General features: G+C 43.6%; 1 protein-coding gene across 1 annotated transcript in view; it reads left to right on the top strand.

Moving 5' to 3' along the window:
- The first annotated feature begins 1,958 nt into the window (after positions 1-1,958).
- PIGL (phosphatidylinositol glycan anchor biosynthesis class L) overlaps positions 1,959-17,678 on the top strand; it is a 54,386-nt gene continuing 38,666 nt past the window's right edge. Inside the window, exons 1-2 of the mRNA XM_005525933.3 lie at positions 1,959-2,220; positions 5,177-5,276. Of these exons, the coding sequence (XP_005525990.2) occupies positions 1,959-2,220; positions 5,177-5,276 (362 nt within the window). The remainder of the gene's footprint in view (positions 2,221-5,176; positions 5,277-17,678) is intronic.

Raw genomic sequence — 17,678 nt, 5'->3', positions numbered from 1 at the left:
ACCTCACCCTCAGCGCCGCCGCCGCCGCCATCTTGCCTCCCCTCCCCCGGCCCCGCGCGCTCCGCCCCCTCCTCCCAGGTCCTGCCAGATACTGAACAAGCCTCGGCGTCGCGCCCCGGTATCTTTCATTCCGCCACGGTGGCTCTCCCCTTCTTCAGGCTGTACCGGTGTGGGGTGATGCAGCGACAGCAACAGACCGAAAGAAATCAGCGGAGAGTGCGGTGGCGGGAGGGCAGAGTGCTATGCACCTTCCAGGACCGCTGGCCGGTGCGGCTGGGAGGGGCTCTTTTCCCCTCCCGTTGAGGGCCGGGGGGGTGCGCGGCCGCCATGAGGCGAACGGGGCTGGGCCCGTGGGGGGTTCCCGGGGCTCTGCGCGGGCTGGGAGCGCCAGGGAGCCGCAGCAGCCCGTTGGCCTCCGCTGGAACGATGTAAATTGATAATAACCCTTAAAAGGCCCGGGCCGCGGCCGTGCCAATGAACGCGGCTTCAGGAGCCCCTCACGGGAGCATCGCCCGGAGCCCATTCGGTCCCGCAGGGCTCTTCCCGCCCCGCCCGCGGTGCTTCCCGTGCTGTCCCTGAGATCGGGCCCGTGCCCCGGCGACGAATGACTTCCGAAAATGTGAGAGAGGTTTAAATCTCGTTAATTGTCTGTTCATGCCTCTTCCGGAATGAGGAGCGTGTAACTCGTTCCCTGCATTCATTAGGAGTTTCAAATCTGCACGGTGTCGTACGTGCAAATGTGTAACTCAGGATGTGCTAAAAACACAAATTAATCAGGTTTACTATGGGAATGATATAGCATTAGGCAAAATTAGATTACCTCATTGTCACAGTTTCCATTAAATGGAGAAGTCGTGCCCACATTTGCAGGATGGGTGCCCACACAATTACTGATTCAGACTAAAAAAGCTGGGGCTCACCCTGTGGCAAACGGGATCACCCAGAAAACACGTGTTGTACCAAGGGCTGTGTTATTACAGCGGTTAAAAGTGCCACGCTACGGTGACATGGCACATCCCCAGGCTGATGTTCACAGTCAGTAATCCCAACACAAGCCAACGACTCACACTTGGAAGTTAAAGGTGACCAAATAAGAACCAGGGAAGACTAGGCAGGCATACACCTGGTGAGGTCTGAGCTGCTCCTCAGAACTCTTCTAAACTGTATTCACCTTTTATGCTTTAACCCACCCAGCTCCCACACCCCACCATTGCTCTGCACACTTGTCTTCCATATGCCTGTTTGGAAAAGCAAAGCATCCAAGCCATGGTGCATCTGATTGACTGTTTCACCTTTATTTTAATGTTTCCTGTGTCCTTCTGCTCTACAGCTTTCTGCAGTGGTTGGCTTCACTTCTAAACCATATCCAAAAGTTCCCCCCATTTGCGGCCACACTCAGGACAGTCCGCAGAACGTGTCTGAAGATAAACTCCTCCTGCCCTCCTTTTGAGCTTTCCCTTAACCCACGTCACAGCAACACAGCAAGGATAAAAGGTACCACACTCTGAAAAGCTCGACTTTTTTCACTATTAATCGCTACTGAGGTACCGGCAGAGTCAGGAAAATACGGCTTTCGCCCAGGGGCACAGCCCGTGTTCAGTGCACACCCTCGGGCCCGGCTCTCGGCTGAGTGCCCCAGGCCTGGCCAGGGCAGGGTCCTGCTCCTCACAGGCGGCCCTGGGGCAGCAGTAGCTGGAGACATTTCCCGCGAAGCCCTGGAGCGGCAGAAGCAAGACTCGTTTCCCGGGAGCCCCAGAGTAGCACGGCCTGGCCCCGTCTCTCCGGGAGAGGCACAGGCCGGGCCCCGTTTCCGCGGCAGCGGGCAAGCGGCCCCGCCCCGAGGCGGGGACGAGAGGGCCGTCGGGGGGGGGGGGTGGGCCCGGGGACCCTTTTGTTCGGCGGAACCTTCGTGCCGAGGCTGGCGTTTCCTGGCGGTGCGGTGGCGCGGGGCGGTCGCCATGGCAGCGGGCCCGTGGTGCCTGGGGACGCCGGGGGCGCCCGCGCGGCCCCATCTGCTGCTGCTGCTGCTGCTGCTGCTGCTGCTGCTCGGGGGCGCGCGCCGCCTGCGCCGGGGCCGCGCGGGGTCCCGCGGGTGCGCGCGGGGCGGGCGCGCGCTGCTGGGGACGGCGCACCCCGATGACGAGGGCATGTTCTTCGCCCCCGCCCTGCTCGGCTTGCGCAGCGCCGGGGCCGCCCCCGCCGTGCTCTGCTGCTCCGCAGGTGAGCGGGGACCACCCACGCACCCCTCCCTCCCTCCCCCCCCCGTGGCACGGGAAGGCCGCCGTGATGGCTCCCCACGTGTGTGGCCTCGCGGGGTGGAAGGCCCCCGACTGTGGGGAAACTGAGGCACGGTGCCGGCCATCGCCCGCCCTTCCCCGTCCCTCGCCTCCCCTCTCGTGACGGGACAGAGGGGAACGTGATCAAATCGAAAGTTGCAACACTGAGGCGCTTAAAAATTGCATGGCGGTGTTGTGGGCTGTCAAAGGTGCTCTTCAGCACGGCCTTTTGGCATCTCCTTGTAATTCTGTCGTCTTGCAGAAGACTTGTTTGGATGTCGCTATACATTCATTCACTGTAACACATCTAAAAATAGCACTTGCATTGCAATCCGATCATGGAACAATAGCCCAGAAGGGAATGCGAGGCCGTGCTGTCCATCAGTTGACCTGGAGGCAGCATCGATGTGTCTTCATTTGCTGCAGACAAATGTTTGTTCTCCAGAATGTCTGGGGAGGTTCCTCAGCCTGTGGGGTCTGTGTCAGTGCTGCTTTAGCTTTTCCTCGAATCACTTTTTCCTGAGTCGCTGGTGTAATTTAAGCTTGTTTGGTTTTTTTTTTTTTTGTGCTTGATGGGAAAATGGAAATCAGAGTATCCCTTTGTAACATCCTCTTACATATTTTAGGACTGTTACCTGCCTCTTCTGCCTTATCTTCTCTGGACTAAACAACGTGATTACTTGCAATCTTCCCTCATGGATCATGTTTTCTAAATCTATAATTATTCTTATCACTCTCCTTTGGACTCTTCCATTGGTTAATGTAATTTTTGGAAGGGCAGTGATGACAAACTGTGAGCAGCACTGCTGCTGAGGCCTTGCTGGGGCTGACTAGAGTGGAAAGATTCTTACAGGCTGCACTGTTTGCCCAGAACAAGAACTTTTCAGGGCACATGACACTTTTGTGTTCTTCTCGTGATCTGCTAAAGCTGCAGGTTGTTCTGCAGAACTGACACCTGGGCAGTTATTCCTTTGTTCAGGTTTCTGTGCATGTAAAACAACCTCATTTGAGTTGATCATTCAGACCATATTGCAGTACCAGAATTCTTACACTGAGAGCTGCTTAGCTTTGGGAAAGAGCCCCCTGTGCCTTTGGCAGCTCCAGTGAGTTCATTGCCAACGTTTCTGTCATTTCCAAAACTTTCTCTCCTGCCAGACTGTCCAGGTGAGAAGACAGGGATTAAACTATTGAAGTCCAGTGGTTTGGTGGCTTCACTGATGGCTCTGCACCTCCTATTCAAGATTTAGTGCAGAGCTTTTGTTGTCTCTGCTGAGGGACAGAGGTCTGTGCATCCCGTTTGGCTTCTCCACAGCCGTGGGGAGAATGCTGAAGTGCAACTCTGCCATTTCAGTTTTGGGGACTAATACACTGCTACTGATAGAGAACTTCCAAAAAAAGTGTTGTATTTCTGTTTATTTTTTTTAATTTTCTTTCTTCTTTACTTCTGATCCAGTGGCATGACACATTCAGTGTGTTTGATGTTTCCTTCTAGGTACTTTCTCACTTGTAGGGAAATGTAGGGGAGAGCACCTTTATGAGCTAAGAGATTTTTACTTTAAAAGCCTCTGATTAGTCTTGTGGGTGATTCATATGGTTCATCCTCTCATTGTTTGAGTGATTGATGATGATAAGTGAGTTGATCAAAGACACTGCAAATTGTTAACACTGAGACAAAATCATTACTTAAAAACCAGTGTACTTGTAGTTTTCAGTTATCAATCAATTTGACTTAGAAATGAGTTAGAATTACAGCACTGGGAAAAGGAAATCAGTCTTTGACACACTGAATAATCTTAGATTGAATTAATAACTCAGTCTAAATGTGCTTTGCTCTCTGTAGTAGCTGGCTCTATATTATTAGTGCTTCATGGATGAGGTCCAGCAGCATCAGCTATTCAGCTGGTTTTGCTCTCAACAGCTGCCCATTTTTTCTTGTGAGCATTGACATATTTCTGATGTCCTGACACATTTCTGCAGCTGTGGAGCTGTTTCTTTGAGCTCAGCAGAAGTCAGGTTTTTTGAGAGCAGTGGGACTGTTTGGATGAAGGATCATCTGCAGTCTGCTGTGACACTGCACTGCAGAAAAAGCTGTTACCTTCCAGCACTGTGTTGGTAATGGCCTGGTAAAAATCAGTCTGAAATGAACCCTCTTGTACTCACTCAGTCATTCCAGACAAACTGCACACTTCAGTTCATTCTGCTGGAGCTGGAACTTGCAATCCAAGTTTCATCCCACAGTCACTGTCAGTCTCCCAAAGTCATTCAGTCACAGGCTGTGGGAAGAGGCTTTTTTTTTCTAGTTACTCTTTCCTTCTTTGAAAATTTTACAAAGCTCACTAGTGATGGCTCAGATTGTGACACTGTTCCAGAGAAAAGCTAGATTTAGATGACTCACACCCACAACAATAAAACATTCTAGTGTAATTCAAGACAGCTGACTACAGACTTGAATCACACATTAATACTCAACTGTATTTTTTTCATTTTATTGCTTCAAAGTTAAAATTGAGTTGCAAGTATTGCCCTGCATAGAGCAATGTTCTGAAAGGGGCATCACAGCTCTGGCAGGGACTCTGCATGGTTGATGGCAAGGAAAAATAAGGGAATGTCAGGGCAAGGTGAGAAGAAAATAATTCAGTGAAGAAGGAGGCAATGTTTTAAGATAATGAATCCCATTTCCCTGTAAGTTGTTGATCTCTTTTACAACTTTTCCCAACTGTCTTTATCTTGATTAGGTTTACTATCTTCTTTTGCCTCTCTAAGTTTTTGCAATCTTGCCATGTCATTTCTGCCATAATTTTCTCTGTGAATGGAAGAAGGAAGAAGATACTGAACTGTTTGGACCCCTTGATGTCAACCTAAACTGAGTTAGATGGTGTTGCTGTGTTTGCTCTTTTCAGGAAATTATTACAGTCAAGGAGAGATTCGTAAGAAAGAGCTGGAACAGAGTTGTTGTGTCCTGGGGATTCCTGCTTCTGATGTCACAGTCATTGATCACAGGTAACTGGTTTTCCTTTCCAGTAGAATTCCACTGCAGTTTAAAAGGGGGTTGAAGTTCACTTCAACATTCAGGAGAGCTGATTGTGTCATTCTAAAAAGCCTTGAGGAGTCTCAAGAAAGACAATATTAGATATTTTTGTTAATTCTTCTCATAAATCTAATAAATGCAAAAGACAATTATTTTCATTACGGGGATCACAATTCCTAGGTGAAGCTCTGTTCATACAGCATTTAGAATAATGATAACCACACTTGCTGGGATCTGGCACGGTGTATCTGGGCAGAATGATCACATTGTGTTGTATAACAACTTGTTGCAGTGTTAGACATACAGAAATTCTCTGAATTGCATGGGGCAGGTTTGTCTGTAGGTGGTTTTTGCAGAGTTAGTGTGGAACTGTATTGTATTTACAGTCTGCTTTAGTCCTGGATAAAGAGAAAAGTGAACTGCAGTACTGAAGACGGTCCACAATAACATGGCAGTAAGATTCTTCAAAATTAAGCCGTGCAAGATTTGTTTTTCTAAGGTGTGATTGGTGGTTTTCTTTAGCTGTGTGTAGCTGCAGAGGTGGGTGACAAAGCTGACACTTCTCTGTGCAGGAACTCTCTTCTGGGAGGGTGATTTAACACTTTGAATCAGTGAAACTTGGAAGTAATGTTGTTAAAGCCTCTCAAATTGCCCAATCACTGTCTGTGTATAAGATCTGAATGAGACACTGATTGCTAGGAAACACGATACAAGTGGTTGTTTCACTTGTAAACAGCTATCACACAGCCCATAAAGAATATTTCTGTTTATGAAGAAATAATAGCAACATATTGATTTAAAACCACTCCAGCTAGAAGAGTCAGAATTGGAAAAAATCTGGCTCCAGGCAGGCCCTTTTCCCATGACCATATTTTCCCTTGAGCTAAGGCAACAGAAACCACAGTCCAGAATATGAATCTTTTTCAGTTCTTTGCTTTTTTTAGCTTTAGGTTTCTCTCCAAGTTTTCAGCTTGCTGAGGAAAATAGCATAGAAGTTGTTTTTCCTTTGGAATGAAAAGAGATGTTTCCATTCACTTCTCATGAACTGGCTTTGAGTAACTGCAAGTTTTGTAGTACAAGCATATGAACAATGCCCAAAACGTTCTGGGGAGGAATAAGGAAAAAGCTGCTTAGCTTTGCTAGGCATAAAGTCTGCTCAATGAACCATCTTTTGATGTTAACGAGCCCTGAAGCCACTTGGCCTTTTATTCTCTAAAGCAATGTGAGGTTGGTTGTTGAGTGATGCAAGTTCTGATGCTGCTCAGTCACCCCACACATACTACCCAGGAAGCTGCTTGATGTAAGTCAGTCTTTGGAAGGTGAGGGCCATTTCAGAGAAACCTCTTGGCTGATGCATCTTTCTTACTTTATTATTATTGCACACATTTCTGTCCTGATCCGTGATTCCCCCTCACCACCCCCGGGAAGGCAGTGCCTGAAATGACAGAGCCATCCCATTGCCCAGAGCTGGGCTGGAATGTACGTCATTGTTCCAAGAAACAGGTTTAGATTTGAGGTCTTTATCTCTGAGTGAGATTGCTATGAGATAACTGTCAAATCCTTCAACTTTGCTGTGCATTCAGGGGGTAAATGAAGTGAAGTTCTTGGTGACTTTTGCTCCCAGCTTGTTTACATAGCGAAGTTAAGTGTGTTTACAGTGTATTATTCACTGTACCATAACTCACCGTGTGCATGCTCTTTATGAAAAACAGATGTGGATCAGGTGTTAGCAAACTGGTAGAGGATCAGGATTGATTTCTAGACCACACTGAATTTTTAGTGTAGCTGATTTTTAGATAACTGTTTTCCAGTGGTTTAGACAAAACACCAAGATTCACGGTTCTTGAAACTTAATTGAAGTTCTTGGATTCCCTAAGGTCAATAGTTTTCCTGTGTCTCTTAAGACTTATGTAATTTACAGTTTATACAAAAATATTTGCTGGTATGGCATTATGTGGAACTTGTTAAAGTAATTCACTATTTACCACTAGATTTCAATGTAAATTCATACCTACAGAATACAGCTCAGGAGACTGTTTCTCCTTAGCATTTTAAGATCAGAGCCCTTTGGCTCTTTTGTTCCTTGTTGAACTCTTCAGAAGATAGTTTGATATCAATGTAAAGAAGAAGCACATTGCTCTGGGAGAGCTGCTGGCCTGCTGCCCATCTCCCATTGCTTACACAAACACTGCATGCTTTACATTAGCTTTGTGTTTTGGTAAGGAAAGCCCAAAGGATTGCAAGGTCTGGATCCGCTCCAGCCATTGTAGTGTGGAGCTGAGTCATGCTGCTTCCTCTTTCTTTGTGTGATCTACAAGTGAGTGAGTAGAATTTGCAAGATGTAAAAGGGGAAATAGATTTGCAAAGCCAGGTGATTGACTTGCTCTATCATCTCACTGGGCAGGTAGGTATAAAATCAACATGACATTTGGGACTGTGTGTGAACGTGTGAAGAGAAAGCTTCAGTCAGCCTATGGTGAAATCTGTGTGCTAAAGGCCAAATCCTTAAGCAGTGCCTTGCCTTAGACAAAGCCTCTCTCAAGTATATCCAGGATTCCCAGCAGGATCAGTTCAGTCTTGTGAAAAACGAGGTTCACATATTTTTTATATAAAATTTAAAAAGTTTAATAGAAAGACAATTACGAGATAGAAATAAAGTAAAATGTACAAAATACGGCCAGGTGTCTCTGCATTCAGCTGAGGGCACACCTTACTAACAAAGGATTGTCCCTTAAAAACAGAACTCTACTACATATTCATAAATTCTCATACATAATTCAAACATTCCTTTTAAGTTTTAGATGTTTCTTTGTTTAGTTTTTAACTTGCACCACTTCCCAACAGATCAATCTTTTTGGTGCTGCTGGGTTTCATACTCCCTGATAACAGAGGTGTAATAAATTCCTCCTTTGGAGGACTTGGAGAAGTGCTGTCTTCATCTGGATAAGATAATCTAAAAATGCAGGGGGATTTTCTGGCTATCTTTTTCAGTCTCTGGGTTATATAAACAAAAATAGTTTTTGCTTTAATAACATTCTACAGCCTAATATATTTTATACCACTATTTCTAAGTTTTCTCAATAACAGAAATAGAAGGAACTATATTAATACAACAAAGTTTTCTAACCTTATACATATAAAATTCATTTCAATATTTGCGAAAAGCCAATAATATATATCTATAACAGTCTCATCACACAGCTTCTGTGCCTGGGTCCTTCAGGAACTGTGTTTGATATTATCATTGTGTTTGTTATCTCACTTAAAGACAACTCAAATGTGCACAAATACGGCCCCAAACTGTACCCACATTTCAGCCCCAGAGATCTGAGATCACTACAAATTTCCTGCAGAAAAGTTCTTTGCTGTATTGGACATGTCCAGGAGTGGGAAGGGCAGGAATGTCTGGGCATGCACACATGTTCCAGACTAATTTAGATTTGAGCTCTGGACTCTTCCAACTTTTGACTAGTACAGGTCAGGCACCAGATTTGTGGAGGTGTCCCCTGAGTTGCCATGTCATTACCACAGCTCCCACACTGCACCAACCAGCTGCATTTAGGGGAGAAAAGTCCACAGTCCACTTTTGTTACTATTCCCACACAAGGCTTAACACTTGGAGCAGCCCAACTCAGAACTTGTGCTTGTGATGTTCAAAGTTAACTTCTGGACTGTCACAATTATTCCTGCTGCTGGGTAAGGGAGGAGTAGCATGAGAGTGAGTTCTGAAAGATAAAAGTCTCTTCATTAATTATATAAATGTTAATGTAAATTCTGTGCTTTGGGTATATTTTTATCATTTTATGTGCTTCAACAGTAGAATTTCCTATGAATTAAGCTCCCATTTATGGTGGGCACATCTGCCAATGCAGGCTGTCTATTAGTCTGAAACACTGCACATAAACAGGAGATTTCTGAGCTACCTTCACTTTCTGAAGAGAAGCAGACAAAAGGAAGCCCAAATTATTCTTTTTTTTCTAATGTGTGTTTTGGGTTCGTGGAAAGATAAATATCAGATGTTTTACTGCAGATTCTGAAGCTTTTCTACACAGTTGTTCTGGACAGAAAGTAAAACTGACTATTTGCATTTTTAATATGACAGAAAATATTTGGCCCAAGTTTGCGCTGCAAAGAAAATAATAGCTGAGATCTGTGTAAACTGGAGAATTTTCCATTCACAATCGGATGCTTACAGCAAACAATGTTACATCTCTTTCCAAGTCTCCATGGAAATTGCACTCCCTTTGCTTTTTTATTTTTATTATTATTTCACTGAAGTCCAAAAGACACTGCACAGGAGAGAGGACATCTGCCCATGCACCATCACAATCTATTTTTATGAGGCTGCAGAGAGGCTCAAAATCTTTTTTACATTTTTTAGGTAATAATTCTGTGCTGTTGGACTCTTTTTTTTCCTCCTATAAGATAAATAGGCTTTATTGCACTTCTTCATACTTAACTTCTAATGAACTTCCTCCCATGACCTCTCCATGACAGAGAAATGAGTCTGTAGGGTCATGGGAAAAATATATCCTTAAGTAAATAGTGTGTGTCTGGTTGTGGTGATCACAAAGATACAGAAGCACTCAGACTCTTCAGAGAACAAAATATATCACTGGAAATCTGAGCCTTATTATTAGAATTTAGAAGCACAGTCATTAAGTCTGTACCATTGATCCAGTTTGGATTTGCTGTCCTTGAGTTTATTGATGGGAATGTGGGTGCTGAGTGCACAGAGCTGTGGGATTCTAAAAAATGTGTTTATCTTACTTATTATGTGTTTCTATCACAAAAGTGATATTGTTCCCTAATATTTCTTCTTTCCTGTTCCAATGTTTCATATTTTGGGATCAGTAGTTAATAGTTTTAATTCTGCAGGGGTAATTGTGGTAATGAGTTACATTTTGTCTTCCTAAGTTCCCTGTGGTATCATAGTTTGACATTTTATTTTATTGCTAATTCTAAAAAGCTGATCTGTGTGCTGATTAAAATTGCTGCCATGCTTTATTCTGGATGAGCTGCGTATTTCAGGAGTGGGTGATGGGATTTTCTTCATCTTCCTTATCCCAGCAATGCTGTAAAGGCCTTTTTTTTTATCAGAATTTTCTGTAATTAAGAACGACATCTGTGGGACCAGAAATCTGACATGTGAATTGATCACATGCTCAGTTTATATTGCAGGGAAATCAACCTACGTCCCCTGAATCAGCCAAAACCACTCAAAATCATCCTGAACACTAACAAGCTTCATCATGACAAGAAGGTACTTTGTCAGTCACGTGGGGATCTTGATATTCATCAGTCTGTAGCCAAATTTCCTTTCTGTTTAGTGTAATTCTGGAAATGAAAATTGTTTTCTTTATGAGGAGACAATAAAAGATTTGGCCACCTATTTTTATTTACATTTCTAAATAGATATTTTTTTCAAAATGCTGTCCCATGTGGCAGTTCCTGCTGGCATTTTAGGATCTCAGAACACTTTATAAAAAGAATTATATCAAAGGCTGCCTTCAGGCATCTGCTTTTATAAGTGTTGCTCTATGCAATAATTTAAGAGGAAATTCTTCTGGGGGTTGAGCTCTCTCACAGCCCACCAGGAAAGCTGCTGTCTGAAACAAAGCCTTGCATTGCACCAAGTTAGGTTTAGCTGTTTTGTCCTAAGTTAGATATTTTTGCCAATAAGGAAATCTGCCTTTTTTTTTTCCCTGGGACTGCCATGAACCAGGTCATTCCTCAGCTTTCCAGCAAAAGGAACTTCCATGCTGTCCATCAATGGGGAAGGGGAAAAAGATCCTTTCAGTACCAGAGGGCCACGTCCCCTGGATGCCCTCAGCAGGGCAATGAGCAACGGTATCTTTGGAAACACGCAGGAATTCTCCCTCAGATGTCAACAGAGACCTGTCACAGCACATCAGGGAAGTCACAGCAGGGATTGATTGAGGGGAAGAGCCTGGCCAGTGAAGCTAAGGGCTCAGAATAAATGCAGGGGGAAACGAAGGAGTACAGCTACAGGACAAAGTGGTTTATGGAAATCAAATCAAAATACTCTGCGCTGAAACTTATACTTGGAATTCTCAAGATGATTTTAGCAGAATAAAAACTATGAAATACTGATCTCAAAACATGTAAGATGAGAAGAGGGATCCCAGCCATTCCCTGAAGCTGATGAAAGTTTGATTTGACTTAAAAACCGTCATCACTGCTAAGCTTATGGTAAGAAAAGAAATAAAGCTGTGCATAATGGCTGCGTTTCAGGAGTCTGGGGCTGAAGATAGGAACATGTGGGAGAACAGGAAAATCTATTACAAGGATTTTTTTCTTTTGTTCATTCTTAGTTCATTCAGAACTGCCTTTTACTATTCTTTCATGAATGATTTTTGAAAGTCCTCCACATACATTAAAGACAAGCATCATATTCAGAGCAATGAAAGCTTCAAGGAGCCATCCTGGATTTGCAGATGGTTCTTGTCCCAGCTTTACTGTCTCCTGGGAACACAGATTTCCTGGCTGGGAGCCATTCTGTCACTAGAACACTTGTGTCCAAGCAGAAGGAAGTATCTTTGGGTTTGCTGATTTCCTGTTAAAACATTTTGAGTCAACTTTCTTCGTGGTTCCAGGAAGCTATAGAAAGATAGAGTCTTTAGATTAAAGCTATTTCCAGGAGTTATACCCAGGAGTCCCCTTTTAAGCATAGCAAACTACAACAACCTCTTTATTTTGCTGGTGACACGTAAAACAATTCAGTGTGTTTTGCCAACACTGACCCTGAGGAACTAATGGAGAAAGACAGGCACTTTCCTTTTGCTTCAGAGGGTTCCCTGCTTTGATAGCCCAGCAAATCTCTGTTGGTCCCTCATTTGAACCTGCAGTTGTCAGTTACAGGCGGACACAGGTCTTTTTTCAGAGAAATGCTTAACTCCTACCCTTAAAGAGTACCAATTATATCGAATAATCATAGCAAGTTTATCAAAAAGGAGGAACAAACAGAAAAAAATCTAGCAGGGATTCTGCTTGAGCTTTTGAGTCTCTGCTTTCCTCCAAGCTTACTCAGGGAAAATATATTCCTGTTTCTGCTGGGAATGCTCTTAAAAGCCTTCTCACAATAATGGATTGGGCGTTAATGCCTTGATCACAAGAACTGTGCTGTTTCTTTGTGGTTTCTCATAATCTTATTCTCACTGTAGCTACAGTAGAAAATATGAGTACCTCAGTTAAAGTAAATCTGTAAGATCTGAGGCTGTGACATGCTTTGGAAACATTATTATTTGCATCTGCAATGGACTTGCATTTTCTGCAGGTAATTACTGTACTGGAAAGCAGAGGAGGGGGTTTGCAGTCTCCCTTCGGCAAACTCCTCTTTGGGATCCAATCTAAAGGATTTCAGTTCCATGAGTTCTAGTGGGGCTTGGCCATTGACTTCAGCACACCCAGGAATTGTCACTGAAACAGTCAACAAGAGAAAACAAAGTCTTGTTTGGAAAAAAAAAAAAAAAAAGTTGGTATGGGGAAAGTTGGAAAGAGAACTGTACAATGGGTGTTGTGTAAAATGTGTTTTCTCTTAATGACCTTCCAGTTCAGATTGGCTCTGTTTACATACAAATCAAGAACTGGTTTGTCTCCCTGCCAGCACAGCAAAGCTCAGTCTGGGATGTGAGTTTCCAGCTGTATCTTTTGCCTCTGACATCCTCCCAGTAATAAAAATTGTGTGGCTGGGATTTGGCTGGAATTGCAGATGATGTGTGAGCCAGAACTGAGTTCAGCCTTCTCTTCTTCTGCAAGACAATAGAAGTTAAAGCTTGTGTCAATAAAAAAAGCATATACAACTCCTAACCCCTCAGGGGGCAGATATGATGAATAAGATGCTCTTTTTCCATCATCATGTTTCTAACCCTGACCAATGTTAGTTGTAAGTCTGGGAACTCAGACTTTTGTCTTCCTGGTTTCCAAGGTGGAGCAGAAGCTTTAGTGGAGTTCACCTGTGAAGATGCAGCATCCTGAGAGCAGATATAGTTCCAACAACCTTTGTAGTGTTCCCTAATCCGGGTTTTTTGTTCTTCACTTCAAACTCCCTGGAGGGTACAGTGTATTAAGTGTTGTCTTTGCTGTGTAAGCCTTAACAGCTTCCCTGCAGAGACTGACAAAGTGACAGAGACCTCTTCTCAGGTGAAGTGGCATTGCTGACATGCCTTGTAGTTGTCACTTCCCTTTCCTTCTCTTTTCAAACGCTGTTGTAGGAAACTCTGGAGTTGTTCCAGGTCCTGGGTGCTGTCTGGATGTAGGCAAAGCTCTCTCAGTTCATACAGGAGAAACAAGTGATTAAATTATTCAGTGCAGGATCTTTCTTACAGCAACTGAAAGCTCTGGCTGCAGTCAGCAATTCCACTTGTAGGTTGCACATTGGTCACCTCATTGTAAAATACCCATTTGTAAAGCTCTATAGCAGTTTTTAATCTCCACTCTTCTGTTAATAAAAACTCCTTTGACAAATGACTGAAAACTCCTCCAGCTGCCAGTGTCAGTGTGAGCCAGCAAAGGTGCTCTCAGCAGTCTGGAATCTGTGGCTCCCCAACTGCTCCTGCCTGACTGCAGTGGGTTCTGCTCTGCAAAAGCAGCATGATCCAGAGCTGCCTTTGGAAGCATCCTACAGCCAAAGAATTCCCATTTGTATTTTCTTGGCTGAGTTTGTTGTGACGTGCCCCGTTATTTTTGCATTCTGGTTGCATTTTGAAGCTCCCCCAGGCATCCCTTCAAATGAAACATTGCATCACTGAGGAAGTGAAGCCATTGCATGGGAACGCTTTTGCCAGACACTTGGAGCAAACACAATCAGCTCTCATCTTCCAGAAAAAGACTTGCAAGTTGAAATTGCAAAATTTGGGAGGAACAATGGTCCTTTCTTGAGTGGTTTGATGCAGGTTTTAAAAAAGCTGAGCTGTGCTGTTGTTTTTTTGCCACATCATGAATGAAGGTTTTATATTTGTATAGAAGAAATTTTACAAACAAAGGAGTTGGAGCACGGAGCTTCAAAATCCTTTGGAAGGAAGAGACTTCTCTGCTGAAGTCTGCTAAGGTCTCTGACCTTCTCTGGGTCTTACTTTCATCCTGCAGTAACGCTCCCTTTTTGCAGAGCTGTGGGGATGGAGCAGTTGCTGTTTCTCCATTCTCATGGTGTAAGATTCTGTATGAGTGTTGAGAATCATTATTAGAGTTTTCCTTGCTAGTCAAAGGGTTAATTTTGAGATCTGATTTAGGTTTGGCACAGGAGAAGGGGAGACAGAGGATTTTGTTCTGCAGGAAACTAGGTCAGCAGGTTTTTATTATCGTGCTCAACAGCCCAATGTGGTTTGCATTTAGGAATGAACTCGGCTGACACAGTGGATGGTTGCTTTCCTCTTCCCAGGATGCAGCCTCAGACACTGCTCCACACATTACAGTTTTCCCAAATGGAATGAAAGGCAAAACTCAGCTGAAGAAGCTCAGGCCATTGTGAGTTTGTCAGTTATATTTTCAGAGCTTTCTGTCAGGAGTGCTCAGGAACACGGGATGAGGTGCAAGATGTTTTGGAGAGGAAGAACAATAGCACTGGAATATTTTCAGTCACTGAAGTGCATTGGAATCCCAGAGGTCTCCATTGCTTTTACACCCCATTGGCCGCTGATTTTTGCTACAGCACGTGACATTGTTCGGTTTTTGTTTAGGTCTGGTCAGATTCTGATCTTGGTCCCACCAGTGTAAATTTGGAGTCATTTTCTTGCTTTTTTTGTGAAGATCCTGCTGTGTGTGGCTGAGATCACTGTGTGGTCCTGCAGATAACCTTTAGGAGGGAAGTTTTCCATTGAAACTTTGGATCATCATGACTGATGAAATATTTGAATAACCTAGAATCTTCGTCACATCTCCCAGGTTTCTTGGCTGTATCTTCTGTTGTATATTCTCTTCCCAGGCAACTGAGAATACCTCTCTGTTCTTTACCTCTGCCTGTTGGAGACCAAACTGTGGCAGACACATCTATATTGGACAATTCAGGCTGCCTTTCTTTACTGATTATTTTGACTTTACTGAATGATGAGAATCCAAGTAGTTATAACTTTAAAAAGTATTCCACATTGTTTTGATTGTAAGGATCAGATGAAGGTGGTGGAGCTTAAAAAGATTTAAGGTGGATCTTAAAAAGGTGTTACCAAAAAGTTTGGTAATGCCTTGGAAAATTTCTGAGTATAATAGGATTTAAGGCTGAGCATCTATTTCCAGTTTTATGCTTTGTTGTTTTACAGACTTTAATGTGGGTTAATGGCTTTTGAGCATAATAAAACCATCTAATTCTGTCCCGTTCTACTCTTAATTCAGTTCTGGCATCAAGAAACCCAGACATTTTTGCAAACCAAGTTTGGCTTGTAAGGCTGAACAAGGAAAATACAGGCAATACTGGGAAGAGCAGACAGCAATAGGTTTGCCAGCAGTTCCTGGAAATAATGGAGTTTCACAACCATTGCCTGCAGATTGGGCATTTAAGGAGGAAAAAAAAAATCATTGTGGCTTGCATGGATAGAATAATGAGAATGCAAAGTCTGTTGAGAAAGTTTATTATGGTAAAAATTCAGATGCCATTTTTGGGTTTAAACCAAAGAGCAGCATATCAAATGCCTCAGAATGATGACAGCATAGAAATAACAGAGGTCAGAAAATTGCATATGGTCTCTCCTGGATTGCATTTAATGCTGTGGTAGGCTATACGTTTTAATTGTCCAATTTTGAATCTCTATAAAACAGTTTCAGCTGCAAGAAATGTGCTCACAGAATCATCTTGAAAATGTGAACATGTTAAAGAGGGATGAAGAAAGGAGGTGTTTCTGCAATACCCTTGTGCTCTTCCCCTGCTGTGACTGAGAGCCAAGAAAACGCCAGCGTGTGTCAGAATGAGAGGCAGTGATAGGACTTGTAGCAGGCAGACACGTCCTCACAATAAACAGCAGAGCTGAGGCAGCATTCTCAAAATTGCCTCCTGCATAATGAAACGGAGGAGTTGTGGCAGAATCTCCACAGCTTCATTCAGAGTTGGCAAATTATTTCATTCAAATTTGCAGCAACTTGGGAAATGTCATTGTGCTACTGGAAGACTTGGGTTGTGTTTCCTAAATTGAACTAAGTTCAATTGAGCTCTCAGCTCAACAAATGAAACATGAAAAACCTCTCTTTCCCCTGCAGTAGCTCTCCAGAATGTATATTATATCTCTTGAGGCTGGCAGCCATTTGAAGCCTTCAGGATGTGACTCTTAGGATAAATAAGTTTGGTCATTCTTGCTGTGAATAGAAAAAGGTAAAATCTTGTATTTTTGTAAAAGCTTGTTCTTCCATATATGAATTCAGAAAACATCCCAAGTCGTTAACATGCTGGAGCTGTCACTGAAAATCCAGTACCTTCAGGGTTGAACAGAACTGTTAATAGAGCTCAGAGATGCCATGTGTGTGAAACGCATGCTGCTGAATATTTGTGCTCTTTCAAATGGATGAACTCGAGTTCCCAGACTGCAAACAAGGGGGGTAATGCAGAGGAGCAGCTCATGTGTGTCAGCGAAGGAGCAGATGCTGGCAGGAGACTGGGGGATAAACAGATGCCAAGTAATGCTGGTGAAGGGAATGAGCCATTTGTGCCAGTCTGGGAGCTCTGCTGCAGAGAGGATGCAGCCTGCAGATTTAAGTAGGTTATGGTGTTCTCCCCTATGGCTGGGGCTGGAGGCCCGGCCAGTTAACTGCAGAGTGTCACTTTGTGGTCCAAACATCAAAAAATCATCTTTCAGAGAGCATGGCTTCAAATGGATGCATTCCTTTTTTTTGTTTTTAAATGTAACCCTATCTTTACCAATTAAAGTAACTATTCAATGGTTAGAATACGATCTCTGAGCTATGAACACAGATCCTGTTTATCCCTTTTGTGGGATAAAATATATTTAGCCTTGCTGGATTTGTAGTTACTATTCCTTCTTCATGTTTGACGTGGTAATTAAATGATAGCTGTTTACAGCTGGGAGCAGGGTGACAAGAACGGTGCTCTTTGTTCTGCAGAAAGCAGGGAGCTGTGCCAGGTATCCTGTATCTGTTTCTCAAACTCAGGTAATGTTCTCCTGGGGCAATCCCAGTACCAGGAGAGAGGGAACAGCAGTATTAGTAACATGGCTGCTCACTGCCAGTCTTTTCAGAGAATGGGAATCAGCTGATTAATTTTATTGACAACTTATTGCAAGCAAAAAGTGCCAGGCTGTAAGCACTGGTGGCTGGCAAAGGCCCCCCACAGTAACTCTCACACCAGGGTGTTTTTGTACTCTTCATCATTCCTGTAAGTTGATTGCTTGTGTCTGCAAGAAGATTACTGCCCA

This window comes from Pseudopodoces humilis, chromosome 23 (genome assembly GCF_049639895.1).
Source record: "Pseudopodoces humilis isolate 2021_Gansu_Grassland_sample_001 chromosome 23, ASM4963989v1, whole genome shotgun sequence".
Lineage (NCBI taxonomy): Eukaryota > Metazoa > Chordata > Aves > Passeriformes > Paridae > Pseudopodoces > Pseudopodoces humilis.
Note: the sequence above shows the minus strand (reverse complement) of the source record. Positions and strands in the feature narration are given on the sequence as shown.